Source organism: Ambystoma mexicanum, chromosome 10, assembly GCF_040938575.1.
Source record: "Ambystoma mexicanum isolate Mex_15411 chromosome 10, UKY_AmexF1_1, whole genome shotgun sequence".
Lineage (NCBI taxonomy): Eukaryota > Metazoa > Chordata > Amphibia > Caudata > Ambystomatidae > Ambystoma > Ambystoma mexicanum.
The window spans coordinates 1622738421-1622756701 of record NC_090932.1 but is presented as its reverse complement, the minus strand read 5'-3'; the positions used below and the strand labels follow the sequence as shown (position 1 = coordinate 1622756701).

General features: G+C 47.0%; 1 protein-coding gene across 8 annotated transcripts in view; it reads left to right on the top strand.

Annotated features, from left to right (window-relative positions):
* CHFR (checkpoint with forkhead and ring finger domains) overlaps positions 1-18281 on the top strand; it is an 893929-nt gene that overhangs the window by 511817 nt on the left and 363831 nt on the right. For all 8 annotated transcript variants that reach the window (XM_069620002.1, XM_069620000.1, XM_069619998.1 and 5 more), the window contains 2 exons: positions 4874-4993; positions 5330-5413. In XM_069620002.1, coding sequence (XP_069476103.1) covers positions 4874-4993; positions 5330-5413 — 204 coding nt within the window. The remainder of the gene's footprint in view (positions 1-4873; positions 4994-5329; positions 5414-18281) is intronic.

Here is an 18281-nt window from a genome sequence, read left to right as displayed (position 1 = left end):
CCAGGTACTGGACATGTCACTCCTTGACATACCAGTGCCTGAGGCACCTGCTCCACAGGAAGTGGTGCTTTTGGGGGTGCTAACCTTGTCTCCACAGGAGGGCACCGGCCTGTTCCTTCAGAGGAACGTCCTGGCCGAGGCCTGCTAGGTCTGGGTTAAACCCCACAACGGGCTGCACATAAATAAAAGAACTGATGCCCGATACAGGCTTCACACCTCTGAGGAAGTAGTCTTGGCGTCATGCCCGCTCCCGTCCATGACAGTGGTAGCAGCCGCCACTCTGCAATTTAAGCCGGCCTCTGCGACTTCCGCAGCTGCGACTCAAGTTCTGTCCAAGGAGGACAAATTGCTAGATTCCTTGGGCAAGAAGATTTTTGCCAATTCAGCGCTGAAGTTGTGTCAGGCCAATGCAGAACTCATCCTGGTGGCAGCAAATATGAAACTGTGGAGCGATTTGGCTGACTTGTCAGACGCTACAGTGTTGGCGCAGGATATGCTGGAGGCTGCTCCGCATCATGTTGACACCTCTGCTTGTGACCTCATGCTGGGGGTGGACACCTCTCGTCTGGCTTGGCTTCATGCAACAAAGTTTTCAAAGGAGGTCCAAGATAAAGTTCTGGACCTGCCTTTTGATGGCAAAGAGTTGTTTCATTCTTCAACGGATGACAAGCTCACAGACTAAGGCGAGCACACAAACTGCCAAATCTGTCGCTGCTCGTGAAGGCCCCAGTCAAAGGTCAGAGATCTGGGTCCCTATCTCGATCCTCTTCAGGCTTTAGAGTGTTCCAAGATCGCAGGTCGCACAGGACTGATCCTCAGCCGGGTAACTCCCGCCAGAGGCAGCCACGTGGCCGTTTTTTCTCTTGGTCATCAGCCTCTTCTTCAGGGACAGGCAGTCTCTCCGCCGAAAAGTCTGTAAAATGGTATTTCTTTTGGCGCTCGCACAAGACTCCAGTGGGATGACGAATCTCGTCTCATCTGGAGGCGTGGCATACCGTCACAGACGACTGAAGGGTTTTGTCCATCGCTCGGGTGGGCTTCCGCTTGACCCTCCCCACCCCATCCTCCAATCCTCTCTTTCAGCAGTCGGGGACACCCTCCCTCAGAGCCGAGGTCCAGAAGCTTCTAGATCTCAGGGCTATAGAACCCGTTCCTCTAGTGGAACGAGGAGAGGGCTTCTACTCTCGTCTGTTTACGGTGCCAAAACCCAATCAGGCTGGCCTGCACACCATTCTAGACCTTTCTCTTCCCCAACAGAAATTCAAGATGATTACGCCCTGCCAAATAAAGTCCTCTCTTCAGAAGGGCGACTGGCTCAGCGTTGTGAACCTTCAGGATGCTTACATAAATATCCTGATCTGGAGCCCGCATCGGAAATATCTGTGGTTCTCCCTAGGAAAGGAGCACTATCATTTTCAAGTGCTCCCTTTTGGTCTCGGCTCTGCGTCGTGTGTCTTCACAAAGATGATGTCAGTCATTGTGGCTTTTTTAAGGCCACAGGGTATTCATGTGTATCCATATTTGGACGACTGGCTTCTGCGCAGTCCCTGTCCGGTGAAAGCCTCAAGCAATCTTCAGTCAGTCTCTCCTTCAGCTCCTGTTCAGTCTTGGGCTGTCGGTGAACTGGCAGAAATTCTCCATGACGATCTCTCAGGACCTGATATTCCTGGGTTTCCATTGGAACACGATCGTCTGCAGGGTGTACTTGACGGTGGACAGGATGGCGGAACTGTTAACCACGAGTCAAGTCTTCAGTCGGAGAGCATGTCCCCCTGGTGGTTCCAGAGGCTTCTGGGCTTCATGGTCTCGGGCGTGCTTACTCTTCCCCTGGCTCATCTGAAGATGCAACTTACGTAGTTGGCTCTTCGGAGCTCCTGGCTCAAGGTGGTGGATCCGGACACTAAAATGATCCCGGTTCTACCCTACATGATGAAAGTTCTCCTATGGTGGTCTTCTTCAAGTAATCTTTTGGTGGGTGCGCACTTTCAGGAGCCCTCCCTTCAGGTGACCATTATGACGGACTCCTCCCTTATCAAGTGCGGTACAACGATCGATCATCTTCAGCTTTTCGACCTGTGGTCGCCGCGGGACAGACAATTTCACATAAATTATCTGGAACTTCTGCCGATTTTCCTGGCGCTCAAAGCTTTCAAGCCAGGGATTGTGAACAAGGTGGTCCGCATCCACACGGACAATGCGCGATCCATGTTTTACGTCACCGAGCAGGGGGTGGTACCAGGTCACCTCCCCTTGTCAGTGTCGCCATTCAGATTTGGGAATGGGCCATTCAGCACAGTGTTTGGCTGTTGGCGGTACACATTGCGGGCCAGCTGAATGTAACGGCAGACTCTCTCAGCCAACGAGCGGTGGTCAGCTACGAGTTGGAGCTGAACACGGAGATCCTCTCTGAACTTTTTCGCCATTGTGGCACTCCAGAAGTGGACCTCTTTGCGACGTCATTGAACAGGAAACTTCCTCTTTATGCTTCCAGGAACGGGCTCGGAGCCTCTTCCCTTGGGGATGCTCTAGAGATTCCGTGGCACAACATGAGGGCCTAGGCCTTCCCGTCTCTTCCTCTGATTCACCAGGCGCTATGCAAGCTCAGGAACACGTCAAATTGCACTCTCCTGTTCATTGCCCCGTGGTGGCCAGACAGATTCTGGTTTTCGGAACTTCAGCATCTGTCAGTCTGTTCAGCGATCAGGCTTCCGCTGATTTCCGACCCGCTTCACCAGAGCGATCAGCAGATGTGGCACCCGTCCCCACAATCATTCAGCTTGACGGCCCGGTGCCTGAGTTCAAATCTTTAGAGAGTTTCAATTTGTCCGTGGATAATATGCATATTATCCAAGCGGCTAGAAAACCTTTGACCAGGTCTCAGTATAGGAGCAAATGGTTCCGTTTCTGTCACTGGTGTTTAGCAAAAAAGCTGGACCCCAGAGAAGCTGTTATCGACACAGTGCGGTCTTTCATTTCTCATCTGGCAGCTTCAGGCATGCATGTTTTGTCTTGTAGGACTTATTTGTTGGCTATTGCCGCCTACCTGTCCATGGACTCTTGCTCTTTTTCTTTGACAAACGCTGTCATTAAAAGGCACTTTCAGGTCTGTTGCATCTGTATACACCTGTGCGCAGCCCACATCCTAAGTAGGATCTAAATGTGGTCCTTACGGCTTTGTCATAAACCCTTCGAACCCATGGCTACAGCAGACTTGAAATTCCTTTCATGGAAAATTACCTTTCTGATTGCGGTAACTTCGGCAAGGCGTATAAAATCGAGTTTCAGGCCTTGTCGGTAGAACATCCATTCCTCACCTTTCACAAGGATAAGGTTGTCCTCCAGGCCAATCCCTCTTTCCTTCCAAAGGTGGTATCTGATTTTCATCTGAACCAGTCTATTTCCTTTCCATTTTTCTTCCCAGAACCGGCCTCAGATGCCGAAAGGGTTCTGGATAATTTGGATGTAAGGCGAACTCTTAAGTTTTATTTGGACAGGTGACCTTCGGAGACCCAAAAGGAAAGCCGTCTTCGAAAGCGACTATCTCCCAATGGATTGCTTCCTGTATCTCTGAAGCGTATTCCGTTCAGGGCCTTCAACCTCCAAAGGGAATTCCTGCCCATCTTGTGCGGGGCAAGGCAACTGCCATTGCCTTCCAAAAATAAGTTTCCTGGTAAACCATTGCCAAGGCAGCCACGTGGGCTTCGCCATCAGCTTTTGTGAAGCATTACTGCTTAGACCTGTGCTCCTGGGCTGATGCTCAGTTCGGGCAAGCTGTTCTTAAAAACCTCTTTCAGTAAAGGAGTTCCATCCACCCATTATCCTGAAAGGAGTGCTTGGTAATCTCCCAAAAGTATGGAGGAAAGGGGACGGGACGTAGGAGTATAATAAAGTTACTCACATAGTGACTACCTTACTCCTAGTCCATAGTCCCCTTTCCTCCATACGCCCTCCCGCTGTCCCCTCTAATAAGTATCCTCTATTATTGCTTAAATGGTCTCAGACCTGGCGATAGAAGGGCGAAGCAAGGGGCAGAGCTAAGGACGGCAAGGTTACAGCTGGGAGCGGTACCCCGCATAAAAAGAGGACGACACATTTTTCAATTTGATGCTTTTTTTTTACTAAAAGTGCTCCGGTTCCGTCCCACAGGACGGAATGTCTCAAAATTATGGAGGAAAGGGGACTATGGACTAGGAGTATGGTAGTCACTACGGTGAGTAACTTTATTATTCCATTCCATAATTTCAGCAAATAAAAAATATTCAAGTACAACTTCATAAAACTGTATAAAAAGCGGAATCACTGATCAACGTATGTGTACAGAAACTTCAAAACTGAACGCACACTTACAAATAGTTAAAAAGAAAGTTCATATAGTCAAATTCAGAAATTTCAATAGAATCAACCAGGCTTGCTTTTAGACTCATTGCTAGCTAACACTTCCATAGATGGAATAAACATCTTTAGTAGTCCTTACTTTGTGATGTAAAAACAGCTCGATCAATCTTTGAAATGCCTTACTATTTCCCAGAGAACTGTTTTAGGTCTTCAATGTGTAGGTGTGTTCAGTAGCATTGTACGCATAATGTAATGTCTGTATTTTTGGAGCTGGTATTAAACTGCCTTTAGACCTACTAAATGAAAATCTGAATCGTTGGTGCGAGGAGCTTTCAATAGTTATTGTTTGACATAAAAACACGATGAAGGATCTGGAATTGGTCAGTTTTTTAATTTCGCAGTATTTTGTGTGCATACAGTTTGGCTTCTGTTTGCAGGCAGATAATATATCTGGAGGGCATTGGAGGAGATAGAGGAGTGAAAATCTAGAGGATTGGTGGAGCTGAACAGAGTCTGATGTATCTTACTTTCATTCCAGCGTCCCAGGAATACACGTGTCCTTCCCGGGGAAGTCATGTGATCTGCACATGCTGTTTCCAGCCAATGCCTGACAGGAGAGCTGAACGGGACCCGAGCCCACACGCCGTACCACAGCAATGTAAGAAACCACTTCAATTACTGCTAGCGCTAGTCATGTGTATGATTGTGTGCTCATTGAAAAAACTCTCTTGATCTTTGTATGCATATGTAACTTCTCAGTGAGTGGCTTGTCATGTTTATATTCTATTCCAGGAGCAATGCAGACAAAGTCAGTAATAGAACTCCAATTGACATTTGTAATATCACTGTGAAAAAAGGCAAACCTGGAGACAATCTAGGAAGTGTAACCCCTGTTGAAACATACAAGAGAGGGCCATCAGTCCTCCCCTTAGACAATTGTTTGTTTTAAAAAGTGGTTGTTTACTAAAATCTGTTCTTATTTTTGTATTTTCAGGCATGATTTGCTCGCATCCGTTCTGCCACATGTACTGGGGCTGCACCAGGATGGGATGCCTCGGCTGCTTGGCGCCCTTTCATGGTAGGTGCCACAATTGAGTGTTTTTTCAAATCTTGGTTCTTTGCCATTGCTCGCCCTGTTTTACTTTCCTTTGAACGGTGCTGTTAGGCAAGATTGTATGCAGTACCCTTTGGGTGCACTACAGCAACCCTAACCTCCTGGTAATAGGAACCCAACCTTTGGAATAGGTCTGTACTGCACAGGTTGGAAGAGTGTTGAGCAGCCAGGCTTATATCAAGAGGGGTCAATGTGAGCTGTAGGGGAGTTGCACAGAGATTCACAGTGACGGGTATTCAAACAAACTCTTACACACAAGGTTTCTTGAGTAAACAATCATTAATTTATTTACCAGTCCGTTATTGTAAGCCTTCTTCAGAAGGGAGCAATATAAAACGACACACAAATACACTCCACTTATCTAAATCAGAAAATACTCATTGCGGATGACACACAGGCACTACATACACCCTCAGGTGACTTCAATAGCTAGGGTGCTGTTGGCATTAATATATTACTGTTGCATTTAGAATATTCTTGGGAGTAGTGTTAAAGAGAAGAGTTCAGAATAAAACAAGTATGCACACAGTTATTCTTAAGTAGGCAAGTACTTTCAAAACAACCCCCAGGCAAAACACATAAGCAGAAGAGAGAAGAGTCATTCAGGGAGTCAGGCCAGCCAATGTTAAGTTAGCAAAAGACAAGGTGAACTGAAGCTCTTCTTGCAGGTAAATAGAAAGTCTTTTCCAATATTTAAAACGCCTTTGTAGAATAGAAGCAAAAAAAGTAGGGCCACACGCTGATTAGGCTTGTGAGGTAAAGAAGCTGCAAGCAACTCTGCACATGCAACCAAGCAAGTCTCCAACGAAGACAAGTGGCTACACAACAAGAGGGAAGTTCTCTTAGACTGTACAGTACCTTTAGGTTGAAGAAAAAGTGCAGCAGATTACTTCTGTTCCTGTGCAGCTCTGCAGATCTCGCTGTTCCTGGGCCTCAGTCGTGGGGACAAGAGGGAGGACTTCTGGGGAATCCTGCACTGCAATGAGATGGTCACCTCTCGCAACCGGCAAACTTCAAAGAAGTAGCTGTTCGGTGTTTCAGCTCCTCGCGTCTACCGCAAATAGCAACACTGCGGTTCCTGGCTGTCGAGATGGGCTTTCCTTGCTTCTGGGGTCCAGCACTCAGTTGAGGTGGCTCAGGCTCGATCATTCCTGCTTCATGGGAGTCAGAAGGAGCTTCCTGGAGCTCTTGGCCAGCTTAAAAGCAACGCACACAATCTGGTGTTCCTCTACCTGGCTATTCGGTTCCAGCAGCGACTGCAGTGGAATTTCAACCAGCTCTGAGAGGATGTCCAGGTGGCTTACTTTGGAGTCGATTGGTCCCACCAATCAAGGGGAGAAGTTGTCCTTGCAGGGGCTTCTCTGTCGATATGAATTTGGAGTTTCAGCACAGCAGCAGGGCTTTGCCGGGCAAGCCAACGGTCCAGGAGTTTCAGTAGGCATCCTCTCCAAGTACTACTTCGGATTCCTTCGTCCAGTGGTCGACTCTGCCTTCCAAGCCAAAATCCTTGCCTTTTATGCAGCTTGCTCCCATTCATTCCAGCCTAGCTGTCAGTCGCCCAGCAGGGCAGATGTCCTTGCTGGACTGCCAGCCGGCCAATCACCTAAGAGTGCATTCCTGTCTCTTAGGACAATAAGCACAGGGAGTTTCGGGCACCTCCCTTGCTTCCCGCCCCGGCCAGACACCCTGGAGCCAGAGGCAGCCTTCACTTGTGAATCCCCAAAAAGGCAAAATTAACAAAAGGACCAAACCTGGTTTGGCGCGCAGAGTAAATCTCAAGAAGGACCTTTCCACAAAGAAATGGCGAAAAAAGAAGACCGGGGCATTTTGACAAAAATGGCACCCATGGGTGCTTTACCGTTGCTGCAAACGCAGCCCGCAGTAAAATCCCAAAATGGTAGTAAAACGTAAACAGCTGCCACCAGCCATTCAGTGAGGAAAGGGTAACATAATAATTTTACATGAGAAGCTAGACAAAAATATCAATTTCTCTTTAGTGCTCTGGGAAACAGTAGTTTATCCCAGAGAAGGTATTTACACCTCAGGGATATCTGGAAGACTTCCCTGTGTCACTGCACTGAAGGTGCTGTGTGACGCAATGTAAAAAGATGATGCCTATGGAGTTTGCCGGACTCCACAACCAGAAGAAACACAGTATACACAATCACATTAAAATACATGAGCGAGGGGGAAAAAGGGTCTCACGCTCTCTCCAGGTTACAAAAATCAAGTCCTCAAAATCCAGCAAAGTTGCTGGGGGTCTCTAAGGTAGAGGGAATTAGCACATTTCTGAGAATTCTCCCTAACACGTGCCACTTGAGATGAAAGACCAGCATCATCTTTAAATTGTACGTTCTTAATAAAGGTACATGGTTAAATGTTAGGTTGAAAGTATTGATCCACTGATATTTAGTTATTTTTGTTATGTTGTTGCTTGTCCTGAACTGGTTCACCAACCTTTTCCCTTGTATTTCCTCATCCAAGACCTCATTAAGGGTGCATCTCTGTGTTGTGCCCCACAAAATCTTAAATCTCTCATGGTGATGTGCTCAAAAGGTATCGTGATTTTCTGTTTTTCCTTTTCTGGGCAAGTAATTTACCTGGTTATCTGTGCAAGCCCCAATAGATGGCAAGTAGTCCAGGCACTTTCCAGTATGTTCTTAATTAGGGAACCTTTTCCACTACCGTGTGTGAGAAGCCAAAGGGTGTCTAACTTGCTAGTCTCCGGGGATCTCTCTCTCAGGTGGCCAGGGCATGGCCATCGCCTTTGGCTCCAGACCCTGGGGGAATACCTGTGCGGGAGGATCACCTGGGTGAGGGATCATCAGGGAGTGGGGGTGAGACAACCAACGGTGAGACGTGGTATTCCTCTCCTCCCCCCTTTCCCGTGCCCGTACCCCATCTTATTTCATAGGATTCTCCAACGTTCCAACCCCCCGTGCCCCTGCCTTTCTACACAAACATTGGGCAGACGAAGAGGAAGATTGAGAGTAAAGAGGCTAACACTTGCATATCCCATTGGACATGTCCAATAGGGTCAGGCACTTGACTTTAATCACATACATCTGATACCCATATGCTCCCCCCACAAGGATAAAAGGTGGAACATGGAGACACACACTGAGCAAGGTGAGACACGAGAAGGAGCCGATCTTCCTGGCATAGGCAAAACCATTGGAGCCCGACGACCGATCGAGGGACCAGCCCGAGTGGTAGGGAAACACTGAAGATCCCTGCATGAGGTTGTTGCCTCCGGGAAACCATGAAGGATACACGGAGAAAGCCAAATCCCGGACAAGAAGAAGCCTGCCTTGTGTTTCAAGGATGCCAGCGACCCTACCGGGCGAACGGCAGATTTGGGGAGGCGAGGCCAAGTCTGCCGTATCAACCGTGACTTGTGTATCAAAGCCGCAGAGAAAAGAAAGGAATGCACATAACCTGTGAGTTGGCGAAAGACATGAAAGGGCGGTTTGTGTCAAGGAAAGATTGAAGCCGCAACAGTGTATCTCCCAATTGAAGGCTGCGCACGTGCTGATGAGATGCAAAAGAGAGCAAACCTGTAGTGAACTTTAAAGTCACTGATAACTGTGAAGCAAGTGATACAGAGTAGCGGAGTGGTCCGTCGAAAGGAAATAGCCCACTCGATAAATGTTTGCTGTTTAGTTATAAATCGACAAAGTGAACAAACTCTGAAAAGCGCAAGGGTCAAGATTAACCCAGACGAAATGGAAAGTTAAAAGGTGATTGCTTTAAGAGAAAGATTTCTTTGAAATGTTCTGATTGTGCTGTGGAACTACCAAGACCAAGAGACACTGGGGCAAATACCATAAGGGAGAACTGAAGAGAAAGTCGAAGTGGTCTTGCGCAGGTCTGTGGAAAAAGCCTTGCATGCTCGAAAATCTTTGACATCAGTGAAAGGTCCAAGCCTGACGAAGGGAGACCTAGATTATGAAATACATTAAGGTAAGGAAACCCCTAACAAAGGTGAATAAAGCTTGCAGAAGGGAACCCCTGCAAGTGCTGTGATTGCGAGGTCTGAGCCCGGCTGAGGGAGATCTACGTTGAACCAGGTACTTTTTGTTGAGAGGTCCGAGCCTGACTGAGGGAGACCTATGTGAACTTTTGTTGAACTGTGAAAGAACATTTAGTGAATTAAAAATAAGTGACTTTAAAGTTGAAAGCCCAACCAGGCCTCAACCCACGTTTTGAAAAGCCTTTTTTTGATAACCTGAGCCTGAGTGTGTCATCTTGTCTATGGGGGTTGGCTTACTCTGTGCTATCCAATGTGGGGAGGAGATCTGACTCGGCCATCTTGATCCTTTGTTATAACACTGACTTTCCTTTGCATACACATTCCCCTTTACACACTTTTTGTATAAGTGACAGGGCAGCCATCATTTTTATTTTAGTGTAGGCATTCTGATTTGACATAGACTGACTAGGACTGTTTTCTTTATTATTTGATGGTAGCGACTACTCCATCATAGCTATAGGGCAAAGGAGTTTTTCCAAACCCCAAGAATTTAATAAACGTTTTGAAACGTGTAGCTCTTGTGTCAGTGTCATACTTGTGATACCATGTATCCCTTACACTTGTCCCTTTCCTGAAGCCCAATATCTGGTTCCAGATACAAAACTGGAGGTTCAAGCTCGGTATCCCTACTCGAGAAGGATGGCCCAGCTGCCTCTGTAGTTTTGTGCACCTTAAGACTTCACTCCTTCATCTCAGCACTAAGCGAGGCCGCCTTCATCTCTTCCATCATTCCCAACACCATCCTCCCCAAGGAACTCAAGGTTAAGTCTGACTCAGAATCAATCACTACCCAGGCAAGTCTAATAATGTGGGCCTTTCATTTTGTTTGTTCCAGCTCCTCATTCCTGCAGGAGTTGTCACACCCTTTGGAGTATCTACAACTCCTTCCTCACCACGGAAGACAAATGGTAATTGACCCCTCCCACCCTAGTTGGCACTGGCTCCTGATTCCTGGTAACAGTTAACCTTGACGCAGCCAATGGGGGGGAAGAGGGTTAGGGAGAAATTGTGGATAGGGAAGGGGTGGTAAGGAAAACAGGATAGAGAGTTAGGGTACTGGTAATGGATTAGTATTGGGGGTTTGAGGGTAGCAACATACATAACGCACTACACTTGAGACCAGCCAGCCTTTTACTTTAGGCCTATCAATAGCAATGCCCTTCTTAATTGGGGATTACTTGCTCCTGAATTCCTTCTGACCTAGCTTACACACCCTTTCTTAGTAACAGAGTATACCCTTATTACTATCCTTACTATCCTCTCACACTGATATTTATATTGCAAGCAACAAACATGGACACCTACACGTAGTCACAAGGACTCAGCGCCCCCTCCTTAAGCCAAAACAATGACATGACACTCAGCGTGAAATGTACCAGCACAAGAAGTAATAACAAGCTTGGCAGAATATAAAGCACTCCAGAACATGTGTGCCTGTGGAGTTTTCGTATTTCCCCAGGTTCCTGCACTCCTAAAAAGGCACATAGTTCACCTCTCAATAGGCACAGAAAAGCAGTTTATGAAGCATGGTGTTTAGCGGACAAACGGTGACGAACAAGCGGAAGCGTAGCAAAAACACACATCCCAATGGTCATTCTCTATCGGTTCACACTTCTCTCAGAAACAATATTGCATAACACCATAGGGCACTCAACTGAGGCCCGGGGAATGGGGGGGGGGGGTCTGGACAGCACCACACCAGGCTGAGACGAGGCGGACATTGGCAGCAGCATCACCGGGAGACGGCAGCAAGGAAAGAATGCTGTTCTCAAGCGGCTTGCCTCATTCCCTCGCCTTCTGCCATGCGCCAACCTCCTTCTCTCCAACAAACACTCCTCCTCGATCTCCCCCGACCCATTCCTGTTGTAGAAATAATCGCCAGCAAGCAGCACGGGCCAGGGAGGAGTTTTATAAGGGGCCAGAACTGTGCGCAAGTCCTCATGGGAAATGCAGTCCAATGTCATTCCCAGCCCCAACCAAGTGCTGGAAAGAACCAGCCTCTGGAATCTAGTTCACCACGGTCCAGGGTCCCAACACACCACACCGCCAAGGCTTATTAGCCTGTGCTTTGTGGCTCCGTCCGCAAAACTCCCCGTGTCCTGACAGAGTAGATGAATCCTCCAGACCCCTTGGACTCGCTTTCTCTGCATTCTTTGATTTACTAATTGCAGAGTTGGCAACCCCTGAGGGAAATGGGAAGTAGATAAAATAAAGACCAGCGCTCTGCTTGCCACCATCGCGTTCCTGGAGCCACACTGAAGACTGGGACAGACCTAAAAATTAAATACATTGGTTAGTACTACGAATTCTAATGTCTGTGGCCTCCGAATATGGTGTTCTATAGTCCTCGTTGTTACCTGACAGCCTTTGCTAGTTGCTAAAATGATCCCTTGTAAATTCTCTGCTCCCCCTCCATTCTCTTGGTTTTCCTCCTGTTAATATCTTTGTACATTATACTGCTTCTCTGGCTCAGCACAGTGCTAGATTTAGACTTTTTCCTTAGGCTTTTGCACAGTTCAAGATTGGACTTTTTCTCTGAATCTTGCACTGTTCTGGATTATAGTTCCCTTTTATAAAACTTGTTTTATTTTTAAGAAAACGACTAGCGCTCTTCTGAGTGGCCATCGCTTACCAGGCTGCCTTTCCCCTGCACGCCACACAGGTTGACTCTCCTGAAGAGACCACACGTTTGGTACCTCCTTGGAGTAATCAATGACCAGCGATCCTCATCTCCCTCCTTGGAGTAATCACCGACCAGCAAGCAGAAAATGCCTTTTAACCACTGGCAATCCCCAACTCCCACCTTGGAGTAGTTAACCACCACAATAGCCTGTGCCATAAAATACTGACTCGCCCTACTGTACTCCCTCCTTGGAGTAATCAACGACCATCAAGCAGAACATGCTTTTAACCACTGCCACTCCTCCACTCCCTACTTGAAGTAATACACGCCACCATGGAGTGTGCCAAGATATATTGACCCATCTCCACATACCGACACACCTCCACTCCCTACTTGGAGTAATACACCAATGTTGCCATGCTATATTAAGCTTGCACACCTCCACACCCTACTGGAGTAATGCACACCTCAGTGACCCTTGCCATGACACCCTGATACTCCTACCACCACTACTCCGGGATCCCCTCCCTCCATTCTCCCTCCTTGAAGTACCTCAAATTCAAATCCACAGAATAATCTTTCACAAAGCAACTATGCTGGCATTCATCCAGAACTTTTTCCCTAAATCACGTTGAACTCCCTCCTTTGACTAATGAACATGGATGCACTCCCTAACTGCTCCATTTGAGGGAAAGCTATTATCATAACCTCACACGGACTCTTAGACTTGAATCCCCCCAGCTTTCCTCCAAATTGACGCAAGTCAAGCTACAACCGATATTATTCTACCCACATTATCATTCAAGATAGTGATGTTGTCGTCTCAAACACAAAAATAGGAAACCAGCTCATGAAATAACTACAGGCATACATAGGCACTACATAGTTTCCCAATACTGACAGCCTGAAGGACTAGTCAGTTTCCCCATAAGTGAGCAAAAGGCCAGTGAAGTGAGGCTGAACGCTATACTTCACTGTCCAGTCAGGGCAAGGTGTAAAAACAAAAGCAAAAAGTTTGGGGGTCCATAGAATATGGAGGGAATGTTGCTAAAAGAGAAAACCTTCTTAATGAGGGTCGTGCAGGGTAGGGATCAGGGAAAGGAGAGAGAGAGAGAGAGAGAGATGGATGGTGTGTGCATGAGTGAGCGGTCCAGGGCATTTGTTACCGGTACAAGACCACCATCATTTCCTATTGAAACCTGAGGGTTGTTAGGTCAGTGTTGGGAAATAGTTCTCTTTTTGCAACTTTGCCTCTGTAGTTTCTATGGGCCCCAATTGTTTTACTTTGTTTTTTAAACTGTTCTGACTTTTTGAAGCGAACTAAAGCCTTCAGCTTCACTTCCCTTGCCTTTTGCTCATTTGTCACGGGGAAACTAATCAGTCCTTCAGCCCATCAGTGCCGATAAACTGTTTCCCCTTTTTGCATTTCTTGACTTTTCAACAGTGCAGACAGCATTTTAAAATGCAATGCAGCAGGGATACTTTTGTATCACCCTTGCTTTTTACACTTGGGATTTTGGTTTCTTTTATATGAGCCTAAAGACAAGCTGGTGGCAGCAAATACATTTTTACCATTTTTGCATTATTTAGTGTGCACATTCACGTCTACCACGAATGGCTACTAAACAAGGCTAATGCCCTAAAATGGGCCTGCTATGAGATTTGTATTCTTGTTCATTGGGTGTGGCTGGGTGTGTGTGTGTGTGGTCTGTTAACCATTTAGGGCTACAAAATCGAATGGAGTCTCATATCGGAGATAAGGGACTCAGGACTTTCTACCAAAACGTCCTTACCAGCTGTTGCTCTGCATTTCAGTGCAGAAAGATACCGTGACCAAATATAGGGGCATCAGTTTCCTTTCACACAAAAGGGAACACAGTTTGTGTGAGAAAATCACACTGAATTTCAAACACAAGTGCGCCCTCTAGTTCATTCCTGATTTCCAACTTTAGAAAAGTACACAAAGGTTAAAAAAAAAGTACCTTTTCCATCTTACTTGCACAGGACCAGGATATCTTTGGAACACCTTAAACCTGAGAGGCCTTGAATCGCTTGGTGGTGCACAACAGAGTCATGTCGCAGATGAGTCCTTGGATTAGGACTCAGAGGAAAAGATCAGTGCACCAGTAAAGAAAAAGGTTAAGGGGCGCTCGGCACAGGTACAGTTTAGGAATTGATCCTATTCTATCGCCGTCCTTCGTTCCTAGTCATTTATTTGTTATGTAATGTATGTATGTGGACATATGGTGCAGCATACACCACCAAGCCAGTCGATGCATCCTAGAGAGAGCGGGCTAGAATACAGAATGAAGTGTCCTGTCTTAATGGCCCTATGGAAATCAAAGTGATCATTCACTTTCTTGGTCAGAGGGAATTGCACTTTGCGAAAGGCACTACTTCCTCCAAAGCTGCAGAAGATCTATGAAGGATGAGCAGGGAGTTTGGGGCTGCAACATAGCAATGGATGCAAATCGGGTCGGGGGAAATTAGATAGTTTCCAGAGTCAGACTAGCAAATGGCAGCCTAATTTCGAGTGAATACCTGGGATTTTAATGAAAAATGTAAAAACAAGCCCATAAAATACCGATTTTGTTTTCTTTTTTTAACAAAATGAGGGTGTCGGTGGGGGGATGGTCAACTTCCCCAACCATTTCTGGCATAAACATCAATGCCCCTCCAGTCCAGTCCAGGCAGATGAAACAAGCCTTCGGGAGGACCAAGGTCAGCTCAATGCAGAGACTGGTCTGTACGTGGACCTCATTGTAGACCACCTCCTGTGGAGTCTGTGGATCCTGCACTGGTGTCATGAGCCATGGTAGCTGGGGGTATCCAGTCACGTGCAAGGACAAAGGTCAGAGGCATCAATCACAGAGCATCATGGAGGTGCTGCCATTTTACTACTGCTGTTGATGGACATTCTGAGCGTCGTCGCACAATATGTCTTCTATCCACAGTACTTGCATGTGGGATCATTCAATATTCGCATTGTCCTGTTACACCATGCACCAAGCTCACAGCCAGCAGTTAACGCTTCCAGGGCCTGTGATTGTCAAGGTAGGGTGCCATGGTGCATCCTTGGGGCCTGTGCATTCCTCTCATGCATGTGTCCTGATGGTTGTTTAGTTGTACCTCAGCAGATTCCTGTTGTCTATTCCCATACCGTGATAGCATCCTCTAACGGAGGACATGGCATCACTACTGCCTGTGTTACTGTACTTGGTGCTGTGTTTCACTTTGTGGTTCAATGAGTATGGATGTATGATGTTGCATTGTGGTACCTGTAGTCATGTGTGTGTTTCAAGTCTTCTGGGGGCAATGTGCTTTTTTTAAAAAAAGAAAATTAAATTTTATTTGCAATGTGCTACAGCATTGTCAATCATGTCCTAGTGCTATGGTTTGCGGTGAGAGAGCAGGTCCTGCATGTACAGGGCCTCGATAGTGTATGCATTTTTCTGTTGCGACTATGCACCCCGTCCCACTTCTAATTGCTGTACTGTAGTGTGCACAATGGAATTGTGTGATGGCAATTTAACTCCCCCACTATCCACGTTTGTTGGCCTCTGAGCCTCTCCATGTATGCAGGCGGTATACTGTTGCGCAGGACCATGGCATCGTGGGTGGAACCAGAGAAGCGTGCTCAGCAGCGTGTGATGTAGAGGTCAGGATCTCAGGTGACCTGGACATTGAGGGAGTGAAAATGCTTTGTGTTGTGGTAAACCTGTTCATTTTTCTGCAGGGCCACCAATACCACATGGGTGCAGTCCAGGACTACAATGACAATGTAGTGTGCACAATGGAATTGTGTGATGGCAATTTAACTCCCCCACTATCCACGTTTGTTGGCCTCTGAGCCTCTCCATGTATGCAGGCGGTATACTGTTGCGCAGGACCATGGCATCGTGGGTGGAACCAGAGAAGCGTGCTCAGCAGCGTGTGATGTAGAGGTCAGGATCTCAGGTGACCTGGACATTGAGGGAGTGAAAATGCTTTGTGTTGTGGTAAACCTGTTCATTTTTCCGCAGGGCCACCAATACCACATGGGTGCAGTCCAGGACTACAATGACATTTGGCATGTGGAAACTGCATAAAAGCGTGCCTTCATGACATTCGCCTGTCCCGGGGTAGTGGGTAGGGAGATATACTGGGATACATGGCGCAGGAGGGCTCCCATCACCTGTACAAGCACCTTTGGAAATGTGGGCTGTTCAATGCCATGCAGCACGGCCATAGAGTGCTGTAAGGTGTCAGTTCCCAGGAATTGCAAAACAGAAGCTAGCTTCAGCAGCGAAGGGCGCAGCTGTCCTGTTGTTTATCATGCTCTCTTGGTCTTTCCTCTTGGATTATGGTGTGCAGCTCACCTCTGTACGGGGAGTCCCTGTCCGGGGTGACCAGCTGGTTGTCAGTGAGGGCCTGACCCAGGGTATGGGCACTCTTCTCAAATGGCATCACCTCCTCATCCTCCTCTCTTCGTCCTGTGCCCTGTGTTTGTTTTCCTGCTTGTGTAGGTCAATGTGCAGCATGAGCGTCTGCATGTCCCAGGTCACAATGGCTAGAGGCTGCATGGTGTTTTGAAAGTGTGTTTAGGAAAGGCGTGTGCCTTAAGTAGCCCTCTTGAGTGATTGGGTGCACCTGTGGCTTCATTTGTGGCGCCTCTCTGCATTTACGTCCACCAGAAAGGTGGAGGGAACTGCACTGTTTTTGGCAGTATTACTGCCGAATTTGTGGTATTACCTACATATACTAACTTGTGATACAACGGCAATACAGCTTTTGTGCTGTCGGCGCTAAGACCGTCTACAGGTATTCCGCCGACTGTATCAATGTTGGCAGAATTACTATTGACAGTATTACCGCCAACCCATAATTCAGCAGAACAGTAATAGTGGTGGTAATAAATTAGTACCACTTTTACCGTATACAAACCAACTTGTAATGACCCTTTTTGTGTCTAAATCTTTAAACAATAGGTGCACACATTTATGTACTGTTGTAATGAAGTCCCCTGCCTAACTCTGGAGACATCTAGTGGGGAGACTCCAGGAGCTGGGTGCCTCCTGGTGCTGGTGGATGATGATCGGCGGTTAGTATTGGGAGGATACTGTAGGTGCCTTTCCCCGGCTACGTGTGAGAGAAAAAATAAAATAGCAGACAAAACCCGTTGTCGGGGAAAGAGGCACTGAGACCCGGCTGCAAGAGTTCAAAGGATGGTTTATTTCTCCAGCTAGGAAATAACCCAAAAAACTCTTCCCCAATCTCATTACATCATTCTTGTATTTATATTAGTTAAAGTAACTAACAAAAAATGCTAAATGGACCCGATTGGCCAGACGGTGTGGTGCTGTAGGTGTGGGTAGCATCTCTTCCTCCTGGTTGGCTGAGTAGCTGACAGACGTCAAACATCTTGTGCTCCATGCAGGTCAGGGTCCGGTCACTGTGGTCACTATCAAAGCTAATCTGTTACACACTAAATAACAAATTATTTAAAACATTTTATGATACTTGTCACATTTATACATAAGTCACGCACAATGATTGTCAGTACAATTGGGTCATTCGTGGCTTTAATTGAAGGCCTTGACCTTTATTATGCATGTAAAAGAATCAGGCTATGTTTCGCATCTCTTCTAGGTTTAAAACTCATTAGTACAAGTAAAAACATATATAGTAATAAGAATGCTTAAGGTTAGTAGTGGGTGTGTTGGGTGGGTTTCGCAGCACAGGCGAGGGTCTGGCACTTGAAAGAAATACCTTACAGGGGGTGCAGGGTCAGGATGGCAATAAATTGTTCTAATAGGGGTGGGTGGCTTGCACGTTTATGAGGATGAATCGAGCAGAAAGTGCTTAGCTCATCCTGGTTCACATGCCGGTTCTCAGGCGAACAGTGATCTCAGAGGAAGAAAACTGTAGCATTTTGATTGTTGCAACTTTCTCCAGCTTCAGCGTGAGAATGGAAGCGGAGAGCTTTCCTTCGTAGGGGGAGTGCAAGGGTGGGGGCCAGCCAGCCAGCTGCCTGCGTGCCTTGTGTGTGTGTCTCTGTCCTTTGCTGCTGTTGTGGAAGGGGAGCTGAGCATTGCTGTACTATCGCAGTGAGGCCTGTTTACCCAAGATGGAGTCGAAAGGGGGCACAAAAGATGGATGCCCCGTGTCCTGCTCAGCAGTCCCATCTATGTAGCAGT